The following is a 26,054-nucleotide window of genomic DNA, read 5'->3' on the forward strand; positions in this document are numbered from 1 at the left end:
AGAGTATATGAGAATTTCAAAGAAAAGTAGGACAAGTAAGTTGAAGGTGTATGCAAGAGAACAAGTGAAGTGACAATAAGGATGTACCACAAAATTGAAGATGGGCATGGGACCAAAGTGATATCAAAGGAATAGTGAACAGTAGAATCAATGAACTGTGTTTTTGTGAAGTAAAATTATTGTTGGAGTCATGCTATTAGAAAGAATAATCTGAAAAAATAAAACATTTTAAATTACTGTATTTACTGAAATAGAATTTACTGAATTTGTTGCTCTGTGAGATAAATAAAAAAAGGAATAGAAATCAGATTTTGTACCTGAGTAATTCACAGTCCTACTGGGGAGACAGATCTACTAAAAATAACAGTGCCACATGATGACAGGCTGAACACAGGTAATGATAAGGTGTTCTGTAAACTGGAATCAAATATAAGATATCCCAGAACAGAGCAATTAATGAAATAATCAACCCTTTAACTGCTAAAATGGGCAGTTAAATAGCAATCTTAACATAAGCATTTATTAATTCATTTACTAAGAATTTACTGACTGTCTTCTATATATCAGGCACTAAGTTTTGCATTGCGGATACAGTAGCAAAAAGGACAAATAATCCAGCCTTAGTGGAGCTTGCAGTACAATAGAGGAAGAGTTGAGGTGTTAGAACATACAAAGTCTGTGATAATTGGGCATTTTGAAATAAGCAACCTCATCTTTGATTTCCTGATTTTCATTCCATTCTTGCTTTTGAAGATATTTGGTGAACACTGGCTGAAAATTGTTTCTCAATAGTCATCTGGGATAACATATTTTTGATCTATGTGAACCTACGCTACATAAAGTGTACAAAATAACTTTAATCTTCTCATTTGTATGAAGAGTTTGGAAGTTAAAAAAGCCCCTTCATCCATTTAATTTTTATAATATCATTAGGAATTATGTTTTTAAAAATATGAAAATAACAGTGCTGTTTTTAATAACCCAAACATTCAGAGATGCATGATGAAAAAGTTAATAGATTGCTTCCCAACACTACTGCCTCCAATTCGAACTGTCAAGATTAACAGCCAAGATTAATGACTTATTGTGTATCTTTACATACCTTTCTCAGTGCTCACAAACCAACCAACCTATATACACACTTTACCAAAACTTCTGGGATGCAGCAAAAGCAGTAATAACAGAAAAGCTTATAATAATAAATACTCACATTACATGAAGAAATATCTGGAAAAAGACAGCTTAACTTTATACCTCAAGGAACTATAAAAAGAATAATCCTAAAGTTTGCAGAAAGAAGGAAATAATAAATATAAGAAGTAGAAATAAATTAAAGAATAAAAAACTAAAAACATCAAAACTAAGAGTTGTTTTCTTGAAAAATAAACAAAATTGAAAAACCATTAGCTAGAATAATCAAGAAAAAAGAGAGAAATCAAATAAATAAAATCAGAAATGAAAGTGAAAACATTATAACAGATGCCTCAGAAACATAAGAAACTATTATGATCAATTATATACCAACAAATTGGATAATCTAGAAGAAATGAATAAATTCCTAGAAATTTACAAGCTACCAAATCTGAATCAAGATGAAACAGAAAGCCTAAACACACCAACAGAAAAAAAAGATTAGATTAGTAATGAAAAACCTCCCAACAAAGAAAAGCCCAGGACCAGGTGGTTTCATGGTTGAATTCGAGCAAACATTCAAAGATGAATTACTACCAACTCTCTTAAACTCTTGCAAAAAATACAAGAAGGAACACTTCCAAACTCATTTTATGAGGCCAGCATCAACTTGATACTCAAACTGTACAAAGACACTGGGAGTAAAGAAAACTATAGGCCAAAATCCCTAGTGAACGTCAATGCAAAAATCATAAATAAAATACTAGCAAAGCAAATATAATAACACATTAAAACAATTATACACCATGACCAAGTGAGATTTATCCCTGGAGTACAAGGATGGTTCAACATACAAAAATAAATCAGTGTAATATACCATATTACCAAAAAAAAAAAAAAAGGTCAACTCAACAGAGAAAAAAACATTTGCCAAAGTTTAACTTCCATTCATGATTAAAATTCTCAAGAAAATAGGTGTAAAAAGAATTTACTTCAATTTACTTTACAGAATAAAGACCATCATATCAAAAACCACAGCCAATATCATAATCAATGAAAGAAAACAGAAAACTTTGCCTCTAAGACACTATACAAGACAAAGATGCCCATTTCTACCACTTATTTTCATCACAGTACTGCAAGTCTTAGCCAGAGCAATTAAATAAGAATAAATAAATAAAAGGCATCCAAATTGCAAAAGAAGAAAATTATCTCTTCTTGCAAATGACATATATGTAGACATTCCTAGATAATCCACAAAAATCTCTTAGAACTAATAAATGAATTCAATAAAGTTACAGGATTAAAAGGGAACATACAATAATCAGTAACATTTCTATATATAAACAATGAACTATCCAAAAAAGGAAATGGAGAAAACAATCCTATTTATAATAGCAACAAAAATAATAAAATACTAAGGAATACATTTATCAAAGAGGTGAAAGACCTGTACACTGAAAATTATAAAACATTTATAAAGGAATTTACAGAAAACACAGAAAAAAAGACCTGTAAAAAACAAAGAAGACATAGAAAGACATCCTGTGTTCATGGATTGGAAAACTCAGTATTGTTAAAATGTCCATATTACCCAAAGAGATCTACAGACTCAATTCAATTGCTATCAAATCCCAATAGCATTCTTTACAGAAATAATAATAACATTCATATGGAACCAGAAAGACCTTGAATAGCCAAAACAATCTTGTGCAAGATGAACAAAGATGGAGGAATCACATTTCCTGACTTCAAAATATTACAAAGCCACAGTAATTAAACCAGCATGGTACCAGCATAAAAAAAGACCTAAAAGCCAATGGAGGAGAATCAAAAATCCAGAAATAAATCCATATATCTACAGTCAACTGATCTTTGACATGGGTTGAAAGAATACACAATGCAGAAAGGACAGTCTCTGAATATCTACATGCAGAAGAACGTAATTAGACCCTTATCCCACACCACGTTCAAAAATCAGTTCAAAATGATTTAAAGACTTAAATGTAAGGCCTGAAACTGTAAAACTACTAAAAGAATGCGTAGGGAATATACTTCTTGATATTGGTCTTTGCAATAATTTCTCCGCTATGAACCCAAAAGCAAAACTAGACAAGTGGGATTGCAACAAACTAAAAATCTTGTGCACAGTACAAAAACAATCAACAGAGTGAACAGGCAATCTACGAATTGATAGAAAACACTTGCAAACCATGTATCTGAGAAAGTGCTAATATCCAAAATATTTAAGAAACTAAAATAAATCAATAGCCAAAAAGAAATGACCTGATTAAAAAATGTACAGAGGACCTGAATCGATATTTCCCAAAAGACCACATACAGATGGCCAACAGGCATGTGAAAAGGTTTTGTTTTTTTTCTTCTTCTTCTTCTTTTTTCAACTATTTTAAATTATCAGAATTTAAAAAATATATTACTATGGTATACTGGAAGTATAAGTTGTATAGAGACTTCCAGAGAGTTATAATTCATTTTATGCATTTTTTGCAAATTTGCCTACACGAAAGTGCACTATCACAACACTGACTTTGTGTGCAAGCATTGTATGTGTACAAAAAAATGTTGAAACTTTCTCAGAAAATGAAGAGATGTCCTTTTTGTACAGCTGCATTTGTGAAAAATAAAATTTATTGAGATCTTGGTTCTTTTAGGTGACTGTGCATGTGGTATTGACCCATCATAGTTTTTGCCAATCTTGTCAAGACTTACAGTGTTCATCAAAGAATGTCAGATGACCACAGTTATAAATTTGGGTGGACACAATTACCAACCATAGTAATATGCACTTACACATTTCCTTTTGTCCAATTTTTATGAATATGGTTTATCACTCACAACTGTTATACCTATGCAATGTCCATTAATATACCTCTTTATGTTTGCAAAAATAGGTATGTTATTATTGCTTATTTTATTGTGTAAACTGGCCTATGAAGTTTTTTGTCATGTTTTTATGTGTTTCACAAATAAATCTCCTTTTAAAAATGTAAATAAATATCACTTAAAGAATTTTTAAAATATTTCCCAGAATTATATTTTTGGGATTTTCATCCTTCCAGATTATAGCAGTCAGCTCCTAAAGTTCAATTGATCTTAATATGCAGAATATAGATGTACTTCAACAAATCCAATAATTCCTTTATTGATTGACATTTCACATTACTTCCTATAAAATGTTGGTTGTGCTAACCAATGCAGTAATAGTAATCATCATCATAAAAACAGCCTTATACGCTGATCTAACATTCAACAGGTGCACACTATTCTGGTTTATCAGCCCACACACTATATCTATAGTTAAATATTTTGGTTACCACCTCTGCTTATAAATACATTTATACATATGATTATTTTATTACTATAAGACTGTTTTCCAAAAAATGAATTAGAAAGTATAAGAGAATGAAAAGGCAAAATTTTAAGTGGTAGAACATATTTTCAACATGTAGTTGATAAAGGACTCATATACAGAAGATACAAAGAACTCCCAATAAATAGAAACATGGAGAAAAGCCTTAAAAAGGGAAGTCACAAAGGAAGAAATCCAAGTGGCCAATAAATATGGAAATAATCATCAAGATAATAGGGAAATTCAAATTAAAACCAAAATTAGATGCTACTTCACATTCACCAGAAGGGTTAACACTTAAAAGAATGCCAATACCAGAAATTGAAGAGAATATGGAGTAATAGAAATTCTCACAAACTGCGTGTGGTTGTGTAAATTGGTAAAACCACCAACCGGAAAACACTTGGATGTTTTCTATCAAGATTCAAGACAGACATACACACTGACTTAGCAATATCACAACTTTATATATATCCAATAGAAATATGTCCTATGTACCAGGGAACATGTATAAGAATGGTCACAGCAACATTTTTCATAAGGGATAAAATATGGAATCAAACAACATTCTATCTTGTGAACCAAAAAGTATGGTATGTTTGTGAATAAAGGGTGAAGCAAAATGTTCTTTCTTTTTATAATGCATAAATTTGAGCTTGGGTTATTTTCTAATTCCATTCCCCTAAAAACATAGCAAAAGTGGATGTCAGCTGTGTTACTGGGACCACCGCTTATGGTAAAACAAACAAACAAACAAACAAACAAAACTCCTGATTGACACATTATACCTAGACTGTGAATAAACTATAAATACCTTATTAGGAGAATCTTTGGGCTCTCCTAAACGCATGTTCTTTGCAGGACTTTTAAAGTCATTGATTCCACTTTGGGACACAGGATTTTAAGGTTATCTATCTATTACACTCAGCTCTCTAAGTCTCACATTCTTACATGCACAGTCATTTGGAGTAGCTACAGAAGACTAGCTCCCATTTCTGTTCTGTTGAGAACTCTTTCAGAAGGTAAACAGTTGCTGGTGTGCTGGCATGCTGTTCCCTGCGCTGTATCCTGCTAAGTGAGGTCAGTGGTTAGTGTGGCCTATAATAATCATATTAGTCTGTCTAGTTGAGCTTGAAGACCCAAAGGTAAGTATTCAATGTCAAGGGAATGAAAAAATAAACAAACTGCAACTATACAAACAATATAGATGATCTTACAAACATATAGTTAATCCAGACACAAAAGAATATACACTACAATATTACATTTATATAAAGCATAAAACTGTAAAGAAAAAGAAAATTTGGGAGAGTAAAAACAGTTAAGGAAAGAAGGATTTTTTAAATTGGTTTATATGTTGATGAAGACAGCACTAGGATTTCTTTATTTAAAAGGGTTACACAAAAGTTTTCTGAAAATGATTTTATGTCTTCACCTGGTGAATACACAAGTATTTGATTTATAATAATTCATTAATCATTATATTTATATTCATATAGTCTTCTGTATGTGTGTTAGCATTTCACAGCAAAAAAATATACGAGTGTTTATACTTTTAATTACAAGAGTATGTATACTTTTAATTATAGCAGATTAAAAAAATACCTTCCAAAAATATTCTAGTCGTTCATATTCTAGTAAAGCATATACTAGTAAAGCACAACAACTCTCATTTTCCCACATCCTCACCAGAATGATATCAGTTGTTTTGATAATTGCATTTGATTGATGCAGGTATTTCCTTATGGTTTAAAGTTTGTGTTTCCCTAACTACTAGCATTCCTGAGAATCTTTTCCAGTATGAAGGGCCTTACATTCATTTTTATAATGTCTATTCTGTGGCATGCATTTTTATATATTTGTTCACTTTTTACTTATTAAGCTTTTTTGTCTTTTTATTAAAAAATCAATGTATGGCAATATAGTTATAGTGGTTATGTGCACCATCCCAGGAGCCAGACTTCCTGTGGTTTGAATCTGACTTTGTCCTTTAACATATTTTTAAACTTCAGTAGTTTATTATGCCTTAATTTCTTTGCCTGTAAAATGGAAAAATAAATAGAAATATTTCATGAGTTGCTTTGAAAGTTAAATGAAATAATGCATGTACTGTACTTAGAGAAGTGCCTGGTACATGCTAAATATTTAATTAATGGTAACTGGTACTATTATCATTACAATTTTGCAAATGTATGTTGTAGGTATTTCTATCTCAGTATAATATTTATCTTTGTTCATTGTTATGATAACTTTAGTCATAAATTAAAATTTTATATTTAGATACGATTTTATTTTCCTTTATAATGTCTGGGATTTCTCACTTAGATGATTTCCCTCTCTCCAATAGTATACAAACAGAAATCTAAATTTTCTTCTAATAAATTTTTATACTTCTATTTTTAACATATTCAGAATTTCAAAATGTTGAGAAGTAGAAATTGATACAAATGAACTGCTTACAGTGACCTCCTTCCAAAGAGTACAGTAAGCCAAAGGGAGGAGGAAAAATAGTCACTCTCAGTAAAAAAACAAGGAACACTGCTCCAGCCAGGTGATCAAAATCAACATCAGCAGTGATAAATTGTTTTGATTGTATGTACCCCTGATGTGATGTGATGAGAATGGTGCTTAACCTCAGGTCTCTCTCACAGAAACTGGTAAACCCAGTATAATCATGAGAAAAACATCAGAAAAATTCCAACAGGAGAACATTCTACAAAATGCCTGACTAGTACTCTTCAAAATTGTCATGGTCATTAAAAACAAAGTCTGAGAAACTGTCCCAGCCTAGAAGAGCCAAAGGAGACATTATAACTAAATGTAATGTAGTGTCCTGTATGGGATCCTGGAACAGAAAAAAGGAAATTAGGTAAAAACTAGAAAAATATGAATAAAATATGGCCCTTAATAGTCATGTATTAACATGGTTCAATATTGTGACAAATGTACCAAACTAATGTAGGATGTTAGCAATAGGAGAAACTGAGTGCAGGGTATAGGGAAACTCTCTGTACTATCTTCTTACATTTCTAAAACTGTTCTAAACAATAAATGTATTTTACAAAAATAAATGTTGACAAATAAAAAATGGAAGGTGATAAAAAATCACTTCAAGATACAGCTTACCAGTCATTTTCTAATTTATTGATTCATTCTATATTAATTAAATATCTGCTGTGAATCAAGCACTCTGCTAGGCAAGAGGACACAAAACGGAAGTGAATCAAAACCTGATAGGCAGTCACTTGTCTCATGGGTCTTATACTCTTTTGGGAGAGAATATACATCCAATAAACAAGAACACCATATATCAACATGGTGTTTTCTGAAAGTGATCCGTGCTGTGAATATTTAACTAGAGTGATGTGGAAGAGACTATCGGGAAAGGTGAGACTTTGCACAAGGCAGTCAGGGAACATCATGAGGGAGAGACATTTGAGTTGAAATGAGAAAGAGACAGAAAGCAAGAGACAAAGAAAACAAAAGACTTAGAAAAAGAAGAGTGGGGGAAGGAAGGAAGGGAAGGGGAGGAAAAGGGAAAGGGAAAGGGAAAGAGGGAAGGAGGGAGGGAGGGAAAGAACATAAAGGAAAGAGGTTAAGAGATCAAGGAGCGGGCTGGGGACTAGTTCTCTCAGGGTATTTAAACCATAGGGTAGAGTCTGTATTTTACTCTGGATGTAATGGAAAGATATTACAGGGTTAAAATTAGAGCATGACACAATTTTATTAACATTCTTAAAACATTACTGAGACTGCTGTTCAGAGAACAAGGGGGTGAGAGCAGAAACAGGGGCACCAGCAGGAATGTGTGGCAAAATGACAGGAATTAGAGCATGTTGACTTGGTTATGGGGTGGGGCAAGGGATGAAGTCAGTGGACATGAAGAAACTGTGCTTCAGGTCGCATAATTACAAAGGGCCAGAAACTCACCTCAAGTCTACCTCTAAAGCCTATAAAAATCTGCCCTATAATGTAATATTAATGTACCTGCCTTATATTCCCTGATGTAACTTCAGGTGCTTAAGTTTCTTTTTACTGTTATACATAGAATTTGCTTAACAAACATCTGGTGTTTGCTTTATATATACTGCTTGAAATGTATAAAATGTACTTTGTTTTACAAGAAGAAATAGGAGGCTGACAGAGGTTAAGTATCACACTCAAGGTTATATCTTGAAAGTAAACTGAGCCAAATGTGAAATGAACTGTCTGACTCAAAGTCTTTGCATTTAGCTGTTTTTCTAAGATCCCTAAGAATGATTTATAGTACAATAATGTGCAATTCATTCTTCTTTTAAAATAATAGTAAATTCAATTCAATTAGATTTCCCCATTACCAACCACAGACAACCCCCGTGCACACACACACACACACACACACACACACACACTATCCAGGGTTTCAAATACAAATTAAAATTACATTTTCTGAAATTAGTTTATCTCAGCTTTTTCATAGGCTCTAGGGAAAATATAGTTATGTCATTTTATTTCTAAAGCAAGATAACAGGCTTAGGATGAAAATAATATCTAATTCAATTTCTATGTTCAAACTACATTGTATAATAATTTTAGTTTTGTCCAACATTTTTCAATATGGATTATGGCTTGTAATACATCATTGAAAACATGGAAAGCTAATTATTTTTAACTTTCTATGTAAATCCTGAGTCCTTTAATTGGTCTCCTACAGATCATGTTAATAAATATTCAGTGAGAGATAAACATAGCTATTTTAACCAATTCCTGCCCATCACAATAGACATTATTGTAAAAATTAAAACTTATTTAGTGACATATATAACACATGGTAAGAAGCAAAAGGAAACTTTTAAAAAGTAAATACAGGCATTTCAAAAAACAGACTTAGGCTTCACGCATTCAAATTTCTCTGAAATATCAAAGGATTTCACGAAGATAATCTAGTCTAAATATGTAAGAGCAGTCCTGTGGAACACACAGTAAATAAAGATCATTCTAATTTTATTTATAAAATATTTATACTGAAGTCTACTGGTTAAATAGGCACGCCATCCAAACTGACTGTATTTACATTATCTGTGAATTCTGTGATAACGTGAATATCTGTGAACTTTTTAAGCTGACAATTCATTTGTTCAATAACTATTTAATGAAAGCCTCCTACATACAAAATATTTTGCTAGATACCATGAGTGCTAGAAGATAAATCAGGCCTGGCCTCAGGAAGTTCCCATTCTGGGAGGGAAGTGAGACACTTCACAGTGATGAAACATAAGGAGATGTTCCTTAAAAAAGAAATAAAATTCTGTGGGAGTTTAGAAGCAGAGATCATGATTCCAACACTTCCATGTCCTATAATCTTTGCTGAATCACTTAATCTGCGGGAGCTATAATTTTCCATCTGTAGAAACAGTGAAAAAATCTTGCAGAATTTTGGAAAGCATCAAATCAAGCCACACAGCCTAGTTCCTGGCATATATTCAGTGCTGGAAAACGTTAGTTATAAGCATTACTCTTTTTGGTGAGATTCAGAAAAAGCTTCTTTGTGGAAATAGCATGTGATCCTTGAAGGCTTGGCAGGAACTCGAAAGGACAGAATAGCAGTTGTCCTTTCAAAGTTCTTTCTCTGCTTTTTCCTGGGCACATGATCACCCAGAATTTAGAGATTAGGTGGAGGTCAAGCTAAATCAAGTTAAAATTGATCTAGCTAAATCAATAGGGCATGATGAATAATGGGATATGAGAAAAGAAATCATGATGCCAAGCATACAGATAAACTCAATGTTTTTGGCCCACATGACTGGAAGTAGAAAGATGACATCAAGATAATTGGACGGGAGGAATCTGAGCAGATGATCTGTGCCATTCTGGGCATAGAGAGGATGATTTACCTATGAGACATCCAAGTGGAAAGGTTTATAATCCAAAAGGACTTGTAAGTCAAGCATGAGGAAATGGATAAGATCTAGAAATAAACATTTCAGATTCACCAACATATCAGTGATGATCAAAGCCTTAAAATTTCAAGAGGAAGAATACTAAGAAAAAAAATAATTAATCAAAGGAAAGTTTTTGTTTGATGAATCCCAGAGTTAGGAAACAAGAGGGAAAGAAGAAACAGTAAATATGAGAGGAGATTCAGGAAAGTACTACAATGGAATTGAGATGTATATATAATACGGGGTGCAAATTCCTTCTCTGAAAAGTGTTCGTTATTAACAGTCCCTGCTGCACTGGGGCCTAAGTTCTGTATTAGTCCATATGACTTCATGCCCCCTGGCCATTGCTGATTTTGTCACAGTACACATCTGATGCCAGCTGGGCCAATTCAGGTCTCTTTCTAAGGATTTTAAATAAAATGATACTTTAGGTCTAACGTTTTAAGTCTTTAATCCATCTTGAATTAATTTTTATGTAAGGTGTAAGGAAGGGATCCAGTTTCAGCTTTCTACATATGGCTAGCCAGTTTTCCCAGCACCATTTATTAAATAGGGAATCCTTTCCCCATTGCTTGTTTTTGTCAGGTTTGTCAAAGATCAGATAGTTGTAGATATGCAGTGTTATTTCTGAGGGCTCTGTTGTGTTCCATTGATCTGTATCTGTTTTGGTACCAGTACCATGCTGTTTTGGTTACTGTAGCCTTGTAGTATAGTTTGAAGTCAGGTAGCGTGATGCCTCCAGCTTTGTTCTTTTGGCTTAGGATTGACTTGGTGATGTGGGCTCTTTTTTGGTTCCATATGAACTTTAAAGTAGTTTTTTCCAATTCTGTGAAGAAAGTCATTGGTAGCTTGATGGGGATGGCATTGAATCTATAAATTACCTTGGGAAGTATGGCCATTTTCATGATATTGATTCTTCCTACCCATGAGCATGGAATGTTCTTCCATTTGTTTGTGTCCTCTTTCATTTCATTGAGCAGTGGTTTGTAGTTCTCCTTGAAGAGGCCCTTCACGTCCCTTGTAAGTTGGATTCCTAAATATTTTATTCTCTTTGAAGCAATTGTGAATGGGAGTTCACTCACCTAAAACCATAAAATCCCTAGAAGAAAACCTAGGCATTACCATTCAGGACATAGGCATGGGTAAGGACTTCATGTCTAAAACACCAAAAGCAATGGCAACAAAAGCCAAAACTGACAAATGGGATCTAATTAAACTGAAGAGCTTCTGCACAGCAAAAGAAACTACCATCAGAGCGTACAGGCAACCTACAAAATGGGAGAAAATTTTTGCAACCTACTCATCTGACAAAGGGCTATTATCCAGAATCTACAATGAACTCAAACAAATTTACAAGAAAAAAAACAAACAACCCCATCAAAAAGTGGGCAAAGGATATGAACAGACACTTCTCAAAAGAAGACATTTATGCAGCCAAAAGACACATGAAAAAATGCTCATCATCACTGGCTATCAGAGAAATGCAAATCAAAACCACAATGAGATACCATCTCACACCAGTTAGAATGGCGATCATTAAAAAGTCAGGAAACAACAGGTGCTGGAGAGGATGTGGAGAAATAGGAACACTTTTACACTGTTGGTGGGACTGTAAACTAGTTCAACCATTTTGGAAGTCAGTGTGGCGATTCCTCAGGGATCTAGAACTAGAAATACAATTTGACCTAGCCATCCCATTACTGGGTATATACCCAAAGGATTATAAATCATGCTGTTATAAAGACACATGCACACGTATGTTTATTGCGGCACTATTCACAATAGCAAAGACTTGGAACCAACCCAAATGTCCAACAATGATAGATTGGATTAAGAAAATGTGGCACATATACACCATGGAATACTATGCAGCCATAAAAAATGATGAGTTCATGTCCTCTGTAGGGACATGGATGAAATTGGAAATCATCATTCTCAGTAAACTATCGCAAGGACAAAAAACCAAACACTGCATGTTCTCACTCACAGATGGGAATTGAACAATGAGAACACATGGACACAGGAAGGGGAACATCACACTCTGGGGACTGTTGTGGGGTGGGGGGAGGGGGGAGGGATAGCATTAGGAGATATACCTAATGCTAAATGACGAGTTAGTGGGTGCAGCACACCAGCATGGCACATGTATACATATGTAACTAACCTGCACATTGTGCACATGTACCCTAAAACTTAAAGTATAATTTAAAAAAAACGATACTTTAATTGGCTGAGGTTAGAACTGAAAGGTTATATAGAGCCAAAACCTATGGCTGTTGCTGACAACTTTTTCAAGACAACAAATAACAAAGCACCTTCAATTTCAGAAAGCTGCATGTTCACCATTGTAGCCCCCAATCAACGTTTGCCAAATGATTTACTGATGTAAATCTACAGTTTTTATCCTTTTCAAGTTTATCATAGTGTACATGCAGACTATATCTGCCAAGCTGGCCATTTTATCTCCACGTGTGTTGAGTACTGAAATATGGAAAAAGGCCTAGCTATAGCTTCTGCTCTCAAGTTCCACAACACAGCCTTATATCCTTATGTTAATTTTTTTTGTTTGAGTTAGTTTGAACGTGTGCCTGTTTCATACAAACAAGCATCCTAGACTGAGATATCACAGAATACATTAAAGATAAAGACAATGATAGAAAATGTACATCCACAGAAATATCAAGACTGAATACAAAAAGAAAGTCAGGCCAGGCGCAGTGGCTCACGCCTATAATCCCAGCACTTTGGGAGGCTGAGGCGGGAGGATCACGAGGTCAGGAGATCGAGACCATCCTGGCTAACAAGTGAAACTATGTCTCTACTAAAAATACAAAAATTAGCTGGGCGTGGTGGCAGGGCACCGGTAGTCCCAGCTACTCAGGAGGCTGAGGCAGGAGAATGGCATGAACCCAGGAGGCGGAGCTTGCAGTGAGCCGACATTGCACCACTGCACTCCAGACTGGGCAACAGAGCAAGACTCTGTCTCTAAAAAAAAAAAGAAAAAAAGAAAGAAAATCATTAGAGTTAATATTTTAAAAGTCAGTGGAGATATTTTTAATTCAATTTTTTATTTATAACCAAAACATAATAATTGTACATATTTATGGGATAAAATGTGATGTTTCAATGCATGTGTTCATAGCTTAATGATAAAATTGGGGTAATTGCCATATCCATCACTTTCAATATTTATCATTTCTTTGTGGTCACGACATTGAAAGCCACCTCATCCCAGCTAGAATGGCTATTATCAAAAGTAACAAATAGAAGAAAAGAAAACTCATACATTGTTGGTAGGAACGTAAGTTAGTATAATGAATAACACTATGGAGGTTCCTCAAAAAACTAAAAATAGAACTGCCATATAATCCAGCAATCCCATTACTGGATATATATCCAAAGAAAATATAATCAGTATGTGAAAGAGACATCTGCACATCCATGTTTATTGTAGCACTATTTACAGTAGCCAAGATACAGAATCACCCTATATGTGCATCTAATGATGAATGGATATCTATCTGAGTGTGTGTGTGTGTGTGTGTGTGTGTGTGTGTGTGTGTAGAATACTATAAAGCCATAAAACAGAATGAAATCCTGTCATTTGCAGTAACATGAATGAACCTGGATAACACTATGTTAAAGCACAGAAGGATAAACACCATATGATCTCACTCATATGTGGAATCTTAAAAAGCTTATTTCATAGAATTAGAGGGTAGAATTGTTGTTACCAGAGGCTGGGGAGGGTTGAGGTTGGGGGGAACTGGGAGAGGTTGGTCAATGGGTACAAAGTTACAGTTAAGAAGGATTTGTTTTTGTGTTCTATTACACAGTAGGGTGACTATAGTAAATAACAATGTATTGAATATTTCAAGATAGCCAGAAGAAGAGATTTTGAATGTTGTCACCACAAAGAAATAATACATGTTTAAAGTGGTGGAGATCTTTAAAACAGCAGTTTCATTAGAGAAAAACAGAACCCAGATTTTAGGGTGCTAATCAATATATAGAGAAACAAAAATATTAAATATTGACTACTCTTTTGATAAGTTTGGTACTATGAAAAGGAAAAAAATGAAATTGAGATAGAAATTTCAAATAACAATTAATATGGCTTCTCCTGAGTATCAGAAGTACCAGTAGAATGAAAGAAAGGTCTGCTCCTTTTGGTGTGTATATTACGTTTGAATGTTTGAGGAATTCAGGGACAGATTTAATAATCTGAAGGGAATAAATAAAGAGCAGGTGATATGAACACCTGCAGAAATTCATTCTATGAATACCTCCCTTGAATTTGTCATTTCTGACTCACTGATTTGGGGTATGGGCTTTTGAAGTCAGACACTGGAAATATCCTCTGTCATCCTGATACCCGTGTGATTGATTACAGCATCATCACATTATAGATATCCAAAGGCTTTATGATATGAAACCAGAAATACAGTCCTCATTTCATTTCTAAAAATATCTATGGTTTTATATGTTCTTTTATTGCCTTTGTGTTTCTTTAGCTTTTACGTTTCTGTTTCAATCTTAGCAAATGGAATACCGTCTTAAGCTTTGAAAATGCAAGCCCTCCTTCTTGGTAGTTATGAATAAAGAGAACCCTAAACAGATTAGGGGAGAGGGGACTGTTGACACCCACTGAATTTTGAGCAGAGAGCCATTTAGAAGAAAATTGAAGGCTGAAAATATTTTCAAGAATAAAATCCTACTTCCTTTTCTAAATGATTGCTGTTATACTTAGAAACATTCTATACTGCATTTAGTAACAGTCATGATCTTTCCAAGGTTGTCTGTAAGAAGCCCACTTAGAAACAACTAAGTTTCTAAACTGTAATGTCATCTCTTGTGAAATGTAATTATTAATCCCAAAGAGGGTTAATTGGTAGGCATAGGCAACAATAACCAAATTGATGTATTTAACTACCAAAGATGGACAAATTGCCTGCATTCTTTGGCTTAAAAAAAGACCTTCAAAGTTTATCTTCATCATTAGCCAATGAAAAGAAAAGTAAATTAGTCTGACAGATTCATCTTAAAACCATGCATATAAATTTCTTTTTGACAATGGGTTAATCTTCCACTGAAGCCACGAAGAAAGGTTTGATGAAAGCAAGGACATCCCTTCTTGGGGAAGAGCTCACCTGAAATGTAAGGGCAATACCTCAAAAAAGAAAATGGAATAGAACCCTCAATATGCTTATTTTCTTCCCATAATATGCATCTTTTGCCAGAGAACTCTGTAAATCAGCTAGTTCAAGTAGAGATACAGGTGTTAGAAAAGGAGTCAAGTCTGAGTGACCAAAGTAGGTGTCAGTGGATAAATTAATAATCATAATAATTGTAGTGTAGTTTCCTTTAGGATTATCTGTATAAAGTATGTAGTGTCTTGCAAGATCCACTCTTCCTAACCTCAGGAAGCCACATAGAAGGCTACCTTGGTGGCCAGCAGAAAAAGAATGAGAATGGAAAAGGAAAAAGAACTATTACTGAGAAGATTGGTCCCAACCCAGATTTACACCCTAGACAAACATAGATTGTTGGCCAAGAAAACTCAGGCAGTGAATTTAGTTTCAGTTGTCCCAGGCTGGTACACTTACAGGTGCCTGGCAGAGAAGCTAATGCAAAGATTCTCTGGAGGAGGATGCATTTCTCCTAGTTCTCAAAAAACATGCAGAAATATTTTCCATCCAAAGGAAAATGAGTAATGACAAGATACAAGGGAAAATATGGCAGAAATGAGAACAAGCAGAAACAACAAACCTACTAAGACTCCAGTCACTGAAATAATCAGACACATATTATAAAATTATCATGCTCATCCCACCACATGCTTAAAAAGATCTGCAGAGAACCAGAAACGTTAAGTCTACATAACAGATTTGAAGAAAACTAAATAAATTAATAGAATGTAAGATATAATTTTTTAATTCAATGGATACATTTGAGAATGGGAAAATTAGTCACATCAAAGACAAATCACAGATCAGAATAAATTGTTCAAAATACAGTAGAAAGTGACAAAAATTTAGAAAATGGAGAATAAAGAGTAAAAGACGTAACAGATTTAATGAGATGATCTCATACACATTTATTCAATAGTCTCAGAAGGAGAGAAAAGAAAAAAAGGGGTTGTCAATGCAATATATGTATAAATAATACCCAATAATTTTTCAGGAATGATGAAAGAAAGATACATCCATAGATTCAAAAAGTTCCATCAAATCTAAGTAAGATAATTTTTAAAATTATATTCTGACACATCATAGTAAAACTGAAGAAAACAGAAGACAATAAGAAACTTAAAATTACCAGGTTTGGGAGAAGGAAGCCAAAATAATCTTAAATAAATGACATTACAATTTCAGCTAACTTCTCAACAGCAATAATGAAAACTGTAAGAGAGTGAAATGATACCAACAATATTCTAGAGGAAAAAAGAATAAAAGTAATAATTGCTCAAAGATAATTTATGTTCAGTTTTAAACATTTTTCTAGAATAAGAATAAAAAATATATTCAGACAAACAAAACCTGGTATTTTTGTCAACAACAAAAATCTCAGTAAGGAAAATTCAAAAAATCTTACAGCAGGCAAATGATAAACAAGTCCAGAAAGGAGGCCTAAGAAGAAAGAAGAGTTAAAAAGCAATGAAAATGGCAAACAGGAAATAAAATAAAAAGAAACACTGATTACTTAAAATGGTAATAAAGTTTAGTGGAGATAAATTATAAAACACGTAAGGTAGAATACCAGAGAGTTTGACAAAAAATATTATACTTTTTAAAAAACAAGCATGCTTAGATTTACCTTTTGCTTTATTATTTTTTATTTTTCATGATTGTGGATACATAGATAGTTGTACATATTTATGGGATACATGTGATATTTTGATACAAACATATAATATTTAATGATCAAATCAGGGTAATTATAATATCCATCAATCACCTCAAGCATTTATCATTTATTTGTGTTAGGAACATTGCAATACCACTCTTTTAGTAATTTTGAAATATACAATAAATTGTTATTAAGTTTAGTCACCCTATTATGCTCTTAAACACTAGATCTTATTCCTTCTGTTTAACTGTATGTCGTCCCCATTAACCAACCTCTCTTCTTCCCCACCTCTTCACCCTTCCCAGCTTCTGGTAACCATCATTCTACTCTCTACCTTTATGAGATCAATTTATTTTAGCACGTACATGTGAGTGACAATAGCGGTATTTGTCTTTCTGTGCCTGAATTATTTTACTTAACATAATGTCTTCCAGTTCCACCAATGTTGTTACAAGTGACAGGATTTGATTCTTTTATGGTTTAATAATATTCCATTGTGTATATATATCACATTTTCTTTATTCATTTATCATGCATGGACACTTAGATTGATTCCATATCTTGGCTATTGTGAATAATGCTACAATTAACATGAGAGGACAGATATCTCTTTTATTGTTTCTTCTCTTGAGGTAGGGTCTTGCTCTGTGGCCCAGGCTGAAGTGCAGTGGTGCAATCTTTGCTCACGGCAATCTCTACCTCCAGGTCTCAAGTAATCCCCCCACCTCACCTTCCTGGGTAGCTGGGACTACAGGTGTACACCACCATGCCTGGCTGATTTTTGTAATTTTTGTAGAGGCGGGTTTTGCCATGTTACCCAGGCTGGTCTCAAACTCCTGGGCTCAAGCAATCCACTCAACTGGGCCTCCCAAAATGCTGGGATAACAGGTGCCTAGCACACCACCATGCCTAGCCTAGATAGCTCTTTAATCTGCCAATTTCCCTTCTTTTGGGCACATATCCAGCAGCGGGATTATGGGATGATATGACAATTCTATTTTTGGCTTTCTGAGGAAACTCCATACTGTTTTCCATAATGGCTATGCTAATTTACATTCCCACCAACAGTGTAGGAGCATTCCTCTTTCTCCACATCCTCACCAGCATCCATTACTGTCTTTCTAATAAACGCCAGTTTAGTTGGGGTGAGATAATGTATCACTGTGGGTTTAATTTACATTTATCTGATCATTAGTGATGTTGAGAATTTTTTCATATATCTGTTGGCCACTTGTATGTCTTTTTTTGAGAAATGTCTATTTAGATATTTTGCCCATATTTCAATTAGATAATTTGGGATTTTGTTATTAGGGTGTTTGAGTTCTTTATATATTCTGGTTAATAGTCCCTTGTCAGTCAAATGTTTAGAATATTCCTTTTAAGTCAATATTGAGACAAAGATATTCAGAATTAATAAGAAAATTTAGCACTATTTGTGTATGTAAAATCAACATATAAAAATTAACTTCTCTTTTCTGGTAAAAGTTAGAAAATACAAATTTTAGAAATCTATATATGCATATAATTTATAAATGGCATGAAAAATACTAAATACATAGAAATAAATCTAACAATGCCTCTGTGAACAATACTGCTATGAGAATGCTGGACAATACCTATATGAAAAAAGCAGTAAAACTGTATTGAGAAAATTTCATAAATAACTAAATAAATGAAGAGATATACCACGTTTATAAATTAGAATATGGTTATGATAAAGATGTTGTCTCTCCAAATTGATCTATAGATTCTGAAAAATCCAATTAAAAACTCCATTTAATTTTTCAAAAACATAAATTATGACAAGCTGGTTTCAAAATTAATATGCAAGATACCACTGAGAAAAACAAGTTTGGAAAAATCTATCATCTTATTACATGCTATTATCAAACCATAGTAATTAAGGCAGTGTGGCGTTGGTGTGGAATTAGACAAATGGGCCAGTGAAGCAGAATATAGAGCATATAAGCATATCAATTACATGTGAATGCATGAGTTATACAATAATTGTACTACAGAAATAGTAGAGAAAGGATTTTTTCCATATGTCGTATTGATGAATTGAGTATGCACATTTTAAAAAGAAAATCAGACTTGTGCTTAATATTATTTACAAAAATTTCCACATAGATTATAGACATGAAAGATAAAACAATAAGGTTTTTAGAAAATAATATACAAGACTATCTACATGATCTTGTGGTTGGGAAAGATTTTTTTAACCAAAATACAAAAAAAAGGCTAATCATAAAAGATTGATATATCTGACTTTATAAAAATTAATAAGTTCTAGTCACTAAATTTTATATACATATCCTCTGACCCAGCAATTCCACTCATAAGTTTGTACATTAAGATGTATGCCATGATGCCCATACAGCAATGTATGAAACGTTCATAATAACCATAAATTGAAAATAATTGAAATGTCCAAAATTAACAGAATTAATGGATAATTTGCAGTATGTTAATAAAATGCAACAGTGAAATGAAAAACAAGCAACAAGAATGATATAGCTACACTCAACATTAATGAATCTTAAAGACATAGTAACTATAACAATTTTTAAGACTTCCATATAATTAAAGGCACAAAAAAAACAAAGTTAAAGGATAAGGCATACCTTGGGAGAATTTATAATAAATATTTAATAATACCAACATATTAATAAGAATAAGAAAACACATGGAAGTAATTCTAACAGCAACAAACATAAAAAGATATTTAGTAGCATAGTTATTAGGGAATCTTAAAAAATTCATTGTAAGTGTCACTTTTGATCTATTATATTGGCAAAAATTAATAAATCTAAGACAATACCCATATGAAAAAAAACACTAAAACTGTATTAAGAAAATTTTATAAATAACTAAATAAATGGAGCGATATACCATGTTTCTAAATTATCATATGATTATGAAGATTATGATAAAGATGTTAAGTCTCCCCAAATTGATCTGTTAGGTGTTGGTGAAGATAAGAGGAAGTGATACTCTCATACTCTTATAGACTGGGGAAGGAAATGTGTGTGTGTGTGTGTGTGTGTGTATATATATATAATATTCAGATACTTTTGGAGACCCATAGAAAGCATCAAGCAAATTTTTAAAAATAATAAATCATAAATTATACTTAGCTGGGCACAATGGCTCACGTCTATAACCCCAGAATTTTTGGAGGGTCAAGTGAGAAGACAATTTGAGGTCGAGAGTTTGAAACCAGCCTCAGCAACAAAGCAAATTCCATCTCTACAAAAAAAAATTTTTTATTTATCCGTGTATGGTGACATGTGCCTGTGATTCTAGCTACTCCAGAGGCTGAAGCAGGAGGCTCTCTTGAGCCCAGGAATTCCAGGCTGCAGTGAGCTACGATTGTGCCACTGCACTCCAGCCTGGGAGATAGAGTAAGACCCTGTCTGTAAAAATAAAAAGATAAAAAAAGGACACACCTGCACAGATACACAAGGAGAAATATGCAATTTCACTATGGCATTGATTTTATTGTCAAAAATTTGGAAAATAATAAATAAGGAAAATTCATTATATTAGAATTTTTCAGCCATTAAAATGAAGAATATACATAATTACCAATATGGATTAAAGTTAAAATGTAGCATTGATTTTTTTAAAAAACAAGTCACAGATAAATGTATTGGGTAGAATTACATTAACAAATGTGAAAAATACAATTTCATATTCATGTATATTAAAGTAGAAAAATGAACTGGAATGATATCTGCCACAATTACTATAGTTGAAAGCACATATGGTTAAACAGCTGAAACTGTATCTCTTGAAGTATTCTTTATTCAAGAAAAGTATTGGAAACAAACATAACAATATGTGTCACAGGCTACTGAGGCTTCTATAACAAAACAGTGTAGACTGGGTGACTTAAACATTTTATTTCTCCTAGTTCCAGAAGCTGGGAAATCCAAGATAGGGTGCCAGCATGGGCTGGTTTTGGTGAGGGCTATGCTCTTGGCTTGCAGACAGCTGCCTTCTTGCTGCATCCTCACACAGAGGAGAGACTAAGTGCTGGTAGCTCTTCCACTTCTTGTAAGGACACTAATCCCATCATGAGAGCTCCACCAACGTGACCTCATCTATGCCCAATTACCTCCCAAAGGCCACACTTTCTAATATCATCACACTAGGTTACAATTTCACTTTGTTAACTCCAGGGCTTTTCAAATTTGTTTAAACGAAGAACCTAACCCCCTCCTTTTTAGCATAATATATGTTACTATCTGGTTTGCTATGAGATTATACGCTATTCTTTGTGAATTGTAGTGGCCATAAAACACATTGACGTTGGGACTTCAACATACGAATTTTGCAGGGACACTCACATTCAGCCCATAACAATATGCCAACATCTTAAATTCTATTGTATGTATACCATTATACTTTTCTAAGTTTTCAGCAATTTCTTAAAATTTAAAAATCACACACAATTTTTAAATTATCAAGAAATTTTGATCTAGTAACAACACATTTTGATCTAGCAAGTTATTTTTCCTAATAAAAATTATGGACATTGAACAGAAATTAATATTACTTAAAACGTGTTCCATGAGTTCATTCTGATGAAGCGGGCTGTATAGGTAGTGGTGGCAAGGCCAGCTCTGTCTCTGTATTAGTCCGTTCTCACACTGCTATAAAGATACGACTTGAGACTGGGTAATTTACAAACAAAAGAGGTTTAATTGACTCACAGTTCCACATGGCTGGGGAGGCCTCAGGAAATTTACAATCATGGCAGAAGGGGAAGGGGAAGCAAGGCACCTCTTAATATGGTGGCAGGAGAGAGTGAGAAGGGGGAAGCACCAGACACCTATCAAACAACCAGATTGCATGAGGACTCACTCACTATCATGAGAACAGCAAGGGGAAATCCATCCCGGTGATCCAATCACCTCCCACCAAGTCCCTCATGTGACACATGGGGATTATAATTCAAGATGATATTTGAATGGGGACATAGAGCCAACCTGTATCAGTCCCCCCTAATGCAGACTTATACTACACATGAGCATATTTTAAAACTGAGCCAGGCACAGTGGCTCATTCCTGTAATTCCAACTTTTTGGGACGAAAAGGAGTGCCGATCACTTGAGGCCAGGAGTTCAAGACCAGCCTGGGCAACAAAGCATGACCCCATCTCCACACACACACACAAAAAATTAAAAATTAGCCAGGCATACTGGCATGTGCCCGTGGTGCCAGCTGCTCAGGAGGCTGAGACAGAAGGATCATTTGAGCCCAGGATTATAGTAAGTTATAGGTTATAGCAAGGTTATAATAAGCTATAATCACGCCACTGCACTCCAGCCTGGATGACCCTGTCTCTAAAAATAAATTAATTAATTAACAAATAAAAAAACTGAGAACTTTTGGAGCAAAGAAAACAATTGCACTTTGTTAAATACAGGGCTTTTGAAATTTGTTTAAATGCAGAATCTGACCTGCTCCTTTTTAGCATAGTATCTATTACTATCTGGTAGGCTGAAAAAGATTATACTCCATTCTTGATGAATTGTCATATCCACAATACACATTTGATATCATCAGTTTAATCACTGTATACATAATTTGTTTCAATTTTTTTATTTTAAACATTTATATTGTATTCTACTATTCAGATACATTTAATTGACTTGGTCATTCTATTATAAAGCATTTGCTATTTTCAATTTTTAAATGCAATTAAAACTACTCTGAACATTTTTATACAAATTATTTTTCCTCTGTTTACCTATATCCTATTAGTAACAGGATTATCTAGTTATGGTTTGTATATTTAGGTCCTGTTGCTTTTTATTTGTAGCATCCTTGACCATTTAGATGTGCTGACTATGTTTATTTATTTCTTCAGCATATTATGTTTATATGAATAATAGCAAAACCATTCAGTTTTTTAATGATATATTTTGAATTTTATTTTCTTCTCTGTAGGATTCTAGGTGGATAACAACTTTTCCTGCTACTTTTTTTTACAATATGGATCACTATGGTATTGGCACAAGGATAGCACAGAAAACAACTAGAAAAAGTATATTATTTGTGACTGTAAAGTCTTTGTGAAAGTTCTTTTCAATTGCTCTTGCACTCATTGTAGAAACTTTATCCCAAGGAAATAATCTGAAGTATTTCAAAATAGAAAAACAGTCTATTTTGGCTAAATTTGAAATAGCAAAGGTCTTAGAACTAAATAAAATGCTTCATGATACAGGAGTTATCAAATATTTTCTCAAGCAATCTATGCATTATTATGACAAATTAAGAAAACATATGAGTATAGATAATTATTTCAAACAAAACGTGTAGAATTCAAAATTTTAGAAAGCACATAATTACAATAAACAAGGCTATTAAACAAATAGTAAACTTTAAAATTTTAATCTTTGGTTAGAGAACTATGGGTGAATTTTTTTTTTCAGTTTTCTGTATTTTCTAAATTCTCTACAATACATATGGGTCCTATAATTATTTTCTAGCTTACCTTGATTTATGACCCCTTTCTCCACTTAAATGTTGAAAATTTAATTTCCAGAGCTCTTCATGATAAGGGGAAGATATGCCTCCACATGTATTAATCATAGGTGATTTGTTAACAGGCATATTCATAAACAATAAATTCTAAAAGGAATATTAAATGTATGTTAGCATACAAATGCACTCATAGTATCAAACAACATGTTATGCAAATTCATTATTTTTGGAAAAGAATAGCAAGAACTAAAGTTAGGCTTAAGAATAATTCTATATTAAGGAAGAATTTAAATAAATAAGTAAACTATAAGGATATGGAAATAAGTACAAAAAGTTACTATTATAAGTATATATATCCAGTCTTTATTATGCTTTAGCAGTTTTATCAGCAAAACCATTGAAAGAGCAGCATGGCATGGTAGCTAAGAGGATAGGCCATACAACCAGACTAAGTGCTCTGTGCCTCAGCTTCCTCACCTGTAAAATGAGAATGGTATTTCCTCATAGAGTTCCTGTGAGAAATAAATAGTTCAATATACGTAAATTGCTTAGAATGAGCCTAGTATATAGGAAACTTTATGTAATCACTTGTGATCATATCCCTGTTGTCTGTTCTTTAAAGTTTCTTGAAAATTCCTTTTCATGTCTCCTGTCTTTTCATCATTTAGATAGTGCTTTCTCTGCTTGTTTTTACGCCCAGAATTTTTTTCCTTTTGATTCATATCCGAGTATATTCTATGAGTGTATGACCAAAACTAAGACATCCTATTTGTGTTTAGTGGAGTTTTAGTCAGCAAAATGAAGTAATGAAATGGGTAGTCATATCTACACTGCATTATTTTGTCTTTCATTTTTTAAATAGCTAAATTTAAAAATTGATCATTAGATTAGTCAAAGTTTTGCAGGAAATGCAGGGCACACTCAAATATGGTACCTGAATGAAAAAATTCTTCCCAAATACATGGGCAGAGCTATAAAACAAGATGGTTGTATTCTCAGAGACTAGAAAGAACAAAATAAACTGTTATCACTCTTAGGGCTAAAAAGGAAGATAGACGAAGACAGAACAGCTATTAAGGAGTTGTGCTTAATAAAAAGCTTTGGCCTTTAAGTGAGAAATGCAGCTAATCTGAGGTTGCCCTCTAAGAGGGAGCCTGGAGGATAGAAACTCCAATCTCACTCTCCTTGCGTGCTCCATTCCAGTCATCTGCCTGTGCTACTCACTTGCCAAACCAAACTAGAAGCCAGAAAGTACAGGGGCAAAGTGAAGAAGAATGGAAAGCAGATCTGAGTGGCAATGGGAAAATATCCAGCAAAATATGGATCACAGACACAAAATGTCATTGTCTATTGCTATTGATGTATAGCAAGCTCTCCAGGAATTGAACTCAGCTCTGCACCAAGCAGACCTAATAGACATCTACAGAACTCTCCACCCCAAATTAACAGAATATACATTCTTCTCAGCACCACATCGCACTTATTCCAAAATTGACCACATAGTTGGAAGTAAAGCACTTCTCAGCAAGTGTAAAAGAACAGAAATTATAACAAACTGTCTCGCAGACCACAGTGCAATCAAACTAGAACTCAGGATTAAGAAACTCACTCAGAACCGCTCAACTGCTTGGAAACTGAACAACCTGCTCCTTAATGATTACTGGGTACATAATGAAATGAAGGCAGAAATAAAGATGTTCTTTAAAACCAATGAGAACAAAGACACAACATACCAGAATCTCTGGGACACATTTAAAGCAGTGTGTAGAGGGACATTTATAGCACTAAATGCCCACAAGAGAAAGCAGGAAAGATCTACAACTGAAACCCTAACATCACAATTAAAAGAACTAGAGAAGCAAGAGCAAACACATTCAAAAGCTAGCAGAAGGCAAGAAATAACTAAAATCAGAGCAGAACTGAAGGAGATAGAGACACAAAAAACCCTTCAAAAAATCAATGAATCCAGGAGCTGGATTTAGAAAAGATCAACAAAATTGATAGACCACTAGCAAGACGAATAAAGAAGAAAAGAGAGAAGAATCAAATAGATGCAATAAAAAATGATAAAGGGGATATCACCACCAATCCCACAGAAATACAAACTACCATCAGAGAATACTATAAACACCTCTATGCAAATAAACTAGAAAATCTAGAAGAAATAGATAAATTCCTGGACACATACACCCTCCCAAGACTAAACCAGGAAGAAGCTGAATCCCTGAATAGACCAATAACGGCTCTGAAATTGAGGCATTAATTAATAGCTCACCAACCAAAAAAAA

The 26,054-nt window shown here is 33.7% G+C and overlaps 1 protein-coding gene across 6 annotated transcripts in view; it reads right to left on the reverse strand.

The window, feature by feature from the left end:
• The window catches only part of TMEM232 (transmembrane protein 232), a 335,529-nt gene that overhangs the window by 240,423 nt on the left and 69,052 nt on the right, over window positions 1-26,054 (reverse strand). For 4 of the 6 annotated variants that reach the window (XM_055112526.1, XM_055112529.2, XM_055112528.1 and 1 more), the window contains one exon: window positions 23,777-23,913. The exons of the other annotated variants lie outside the window; for them this stretch is intronic. In XM_055112526.1, coding sequence (XP_054968501.1) covers window positions 23,777-23,913 — 137 coding nt within the window. The remainder of the gene's footprint in view (window positions 1-23,776; window positions 23,914-26,054) is intronic. 6 annotated transcript variants of the gene reach the window in all.

This window comes from Pan paniscus, chromosome 4 (genome assembly GCF_029289425.2).
Source record: "Pan paniscus chromosome 4, NHGRI_mPanPan1-v2.0_pri, whole genome shotgun sequence".
NCBI classification, from domain to species: Eukaryota; Metazoa; Chordata; class Mammalia; order Primates; family Hominidae; genus Pan; species Pan paniscus.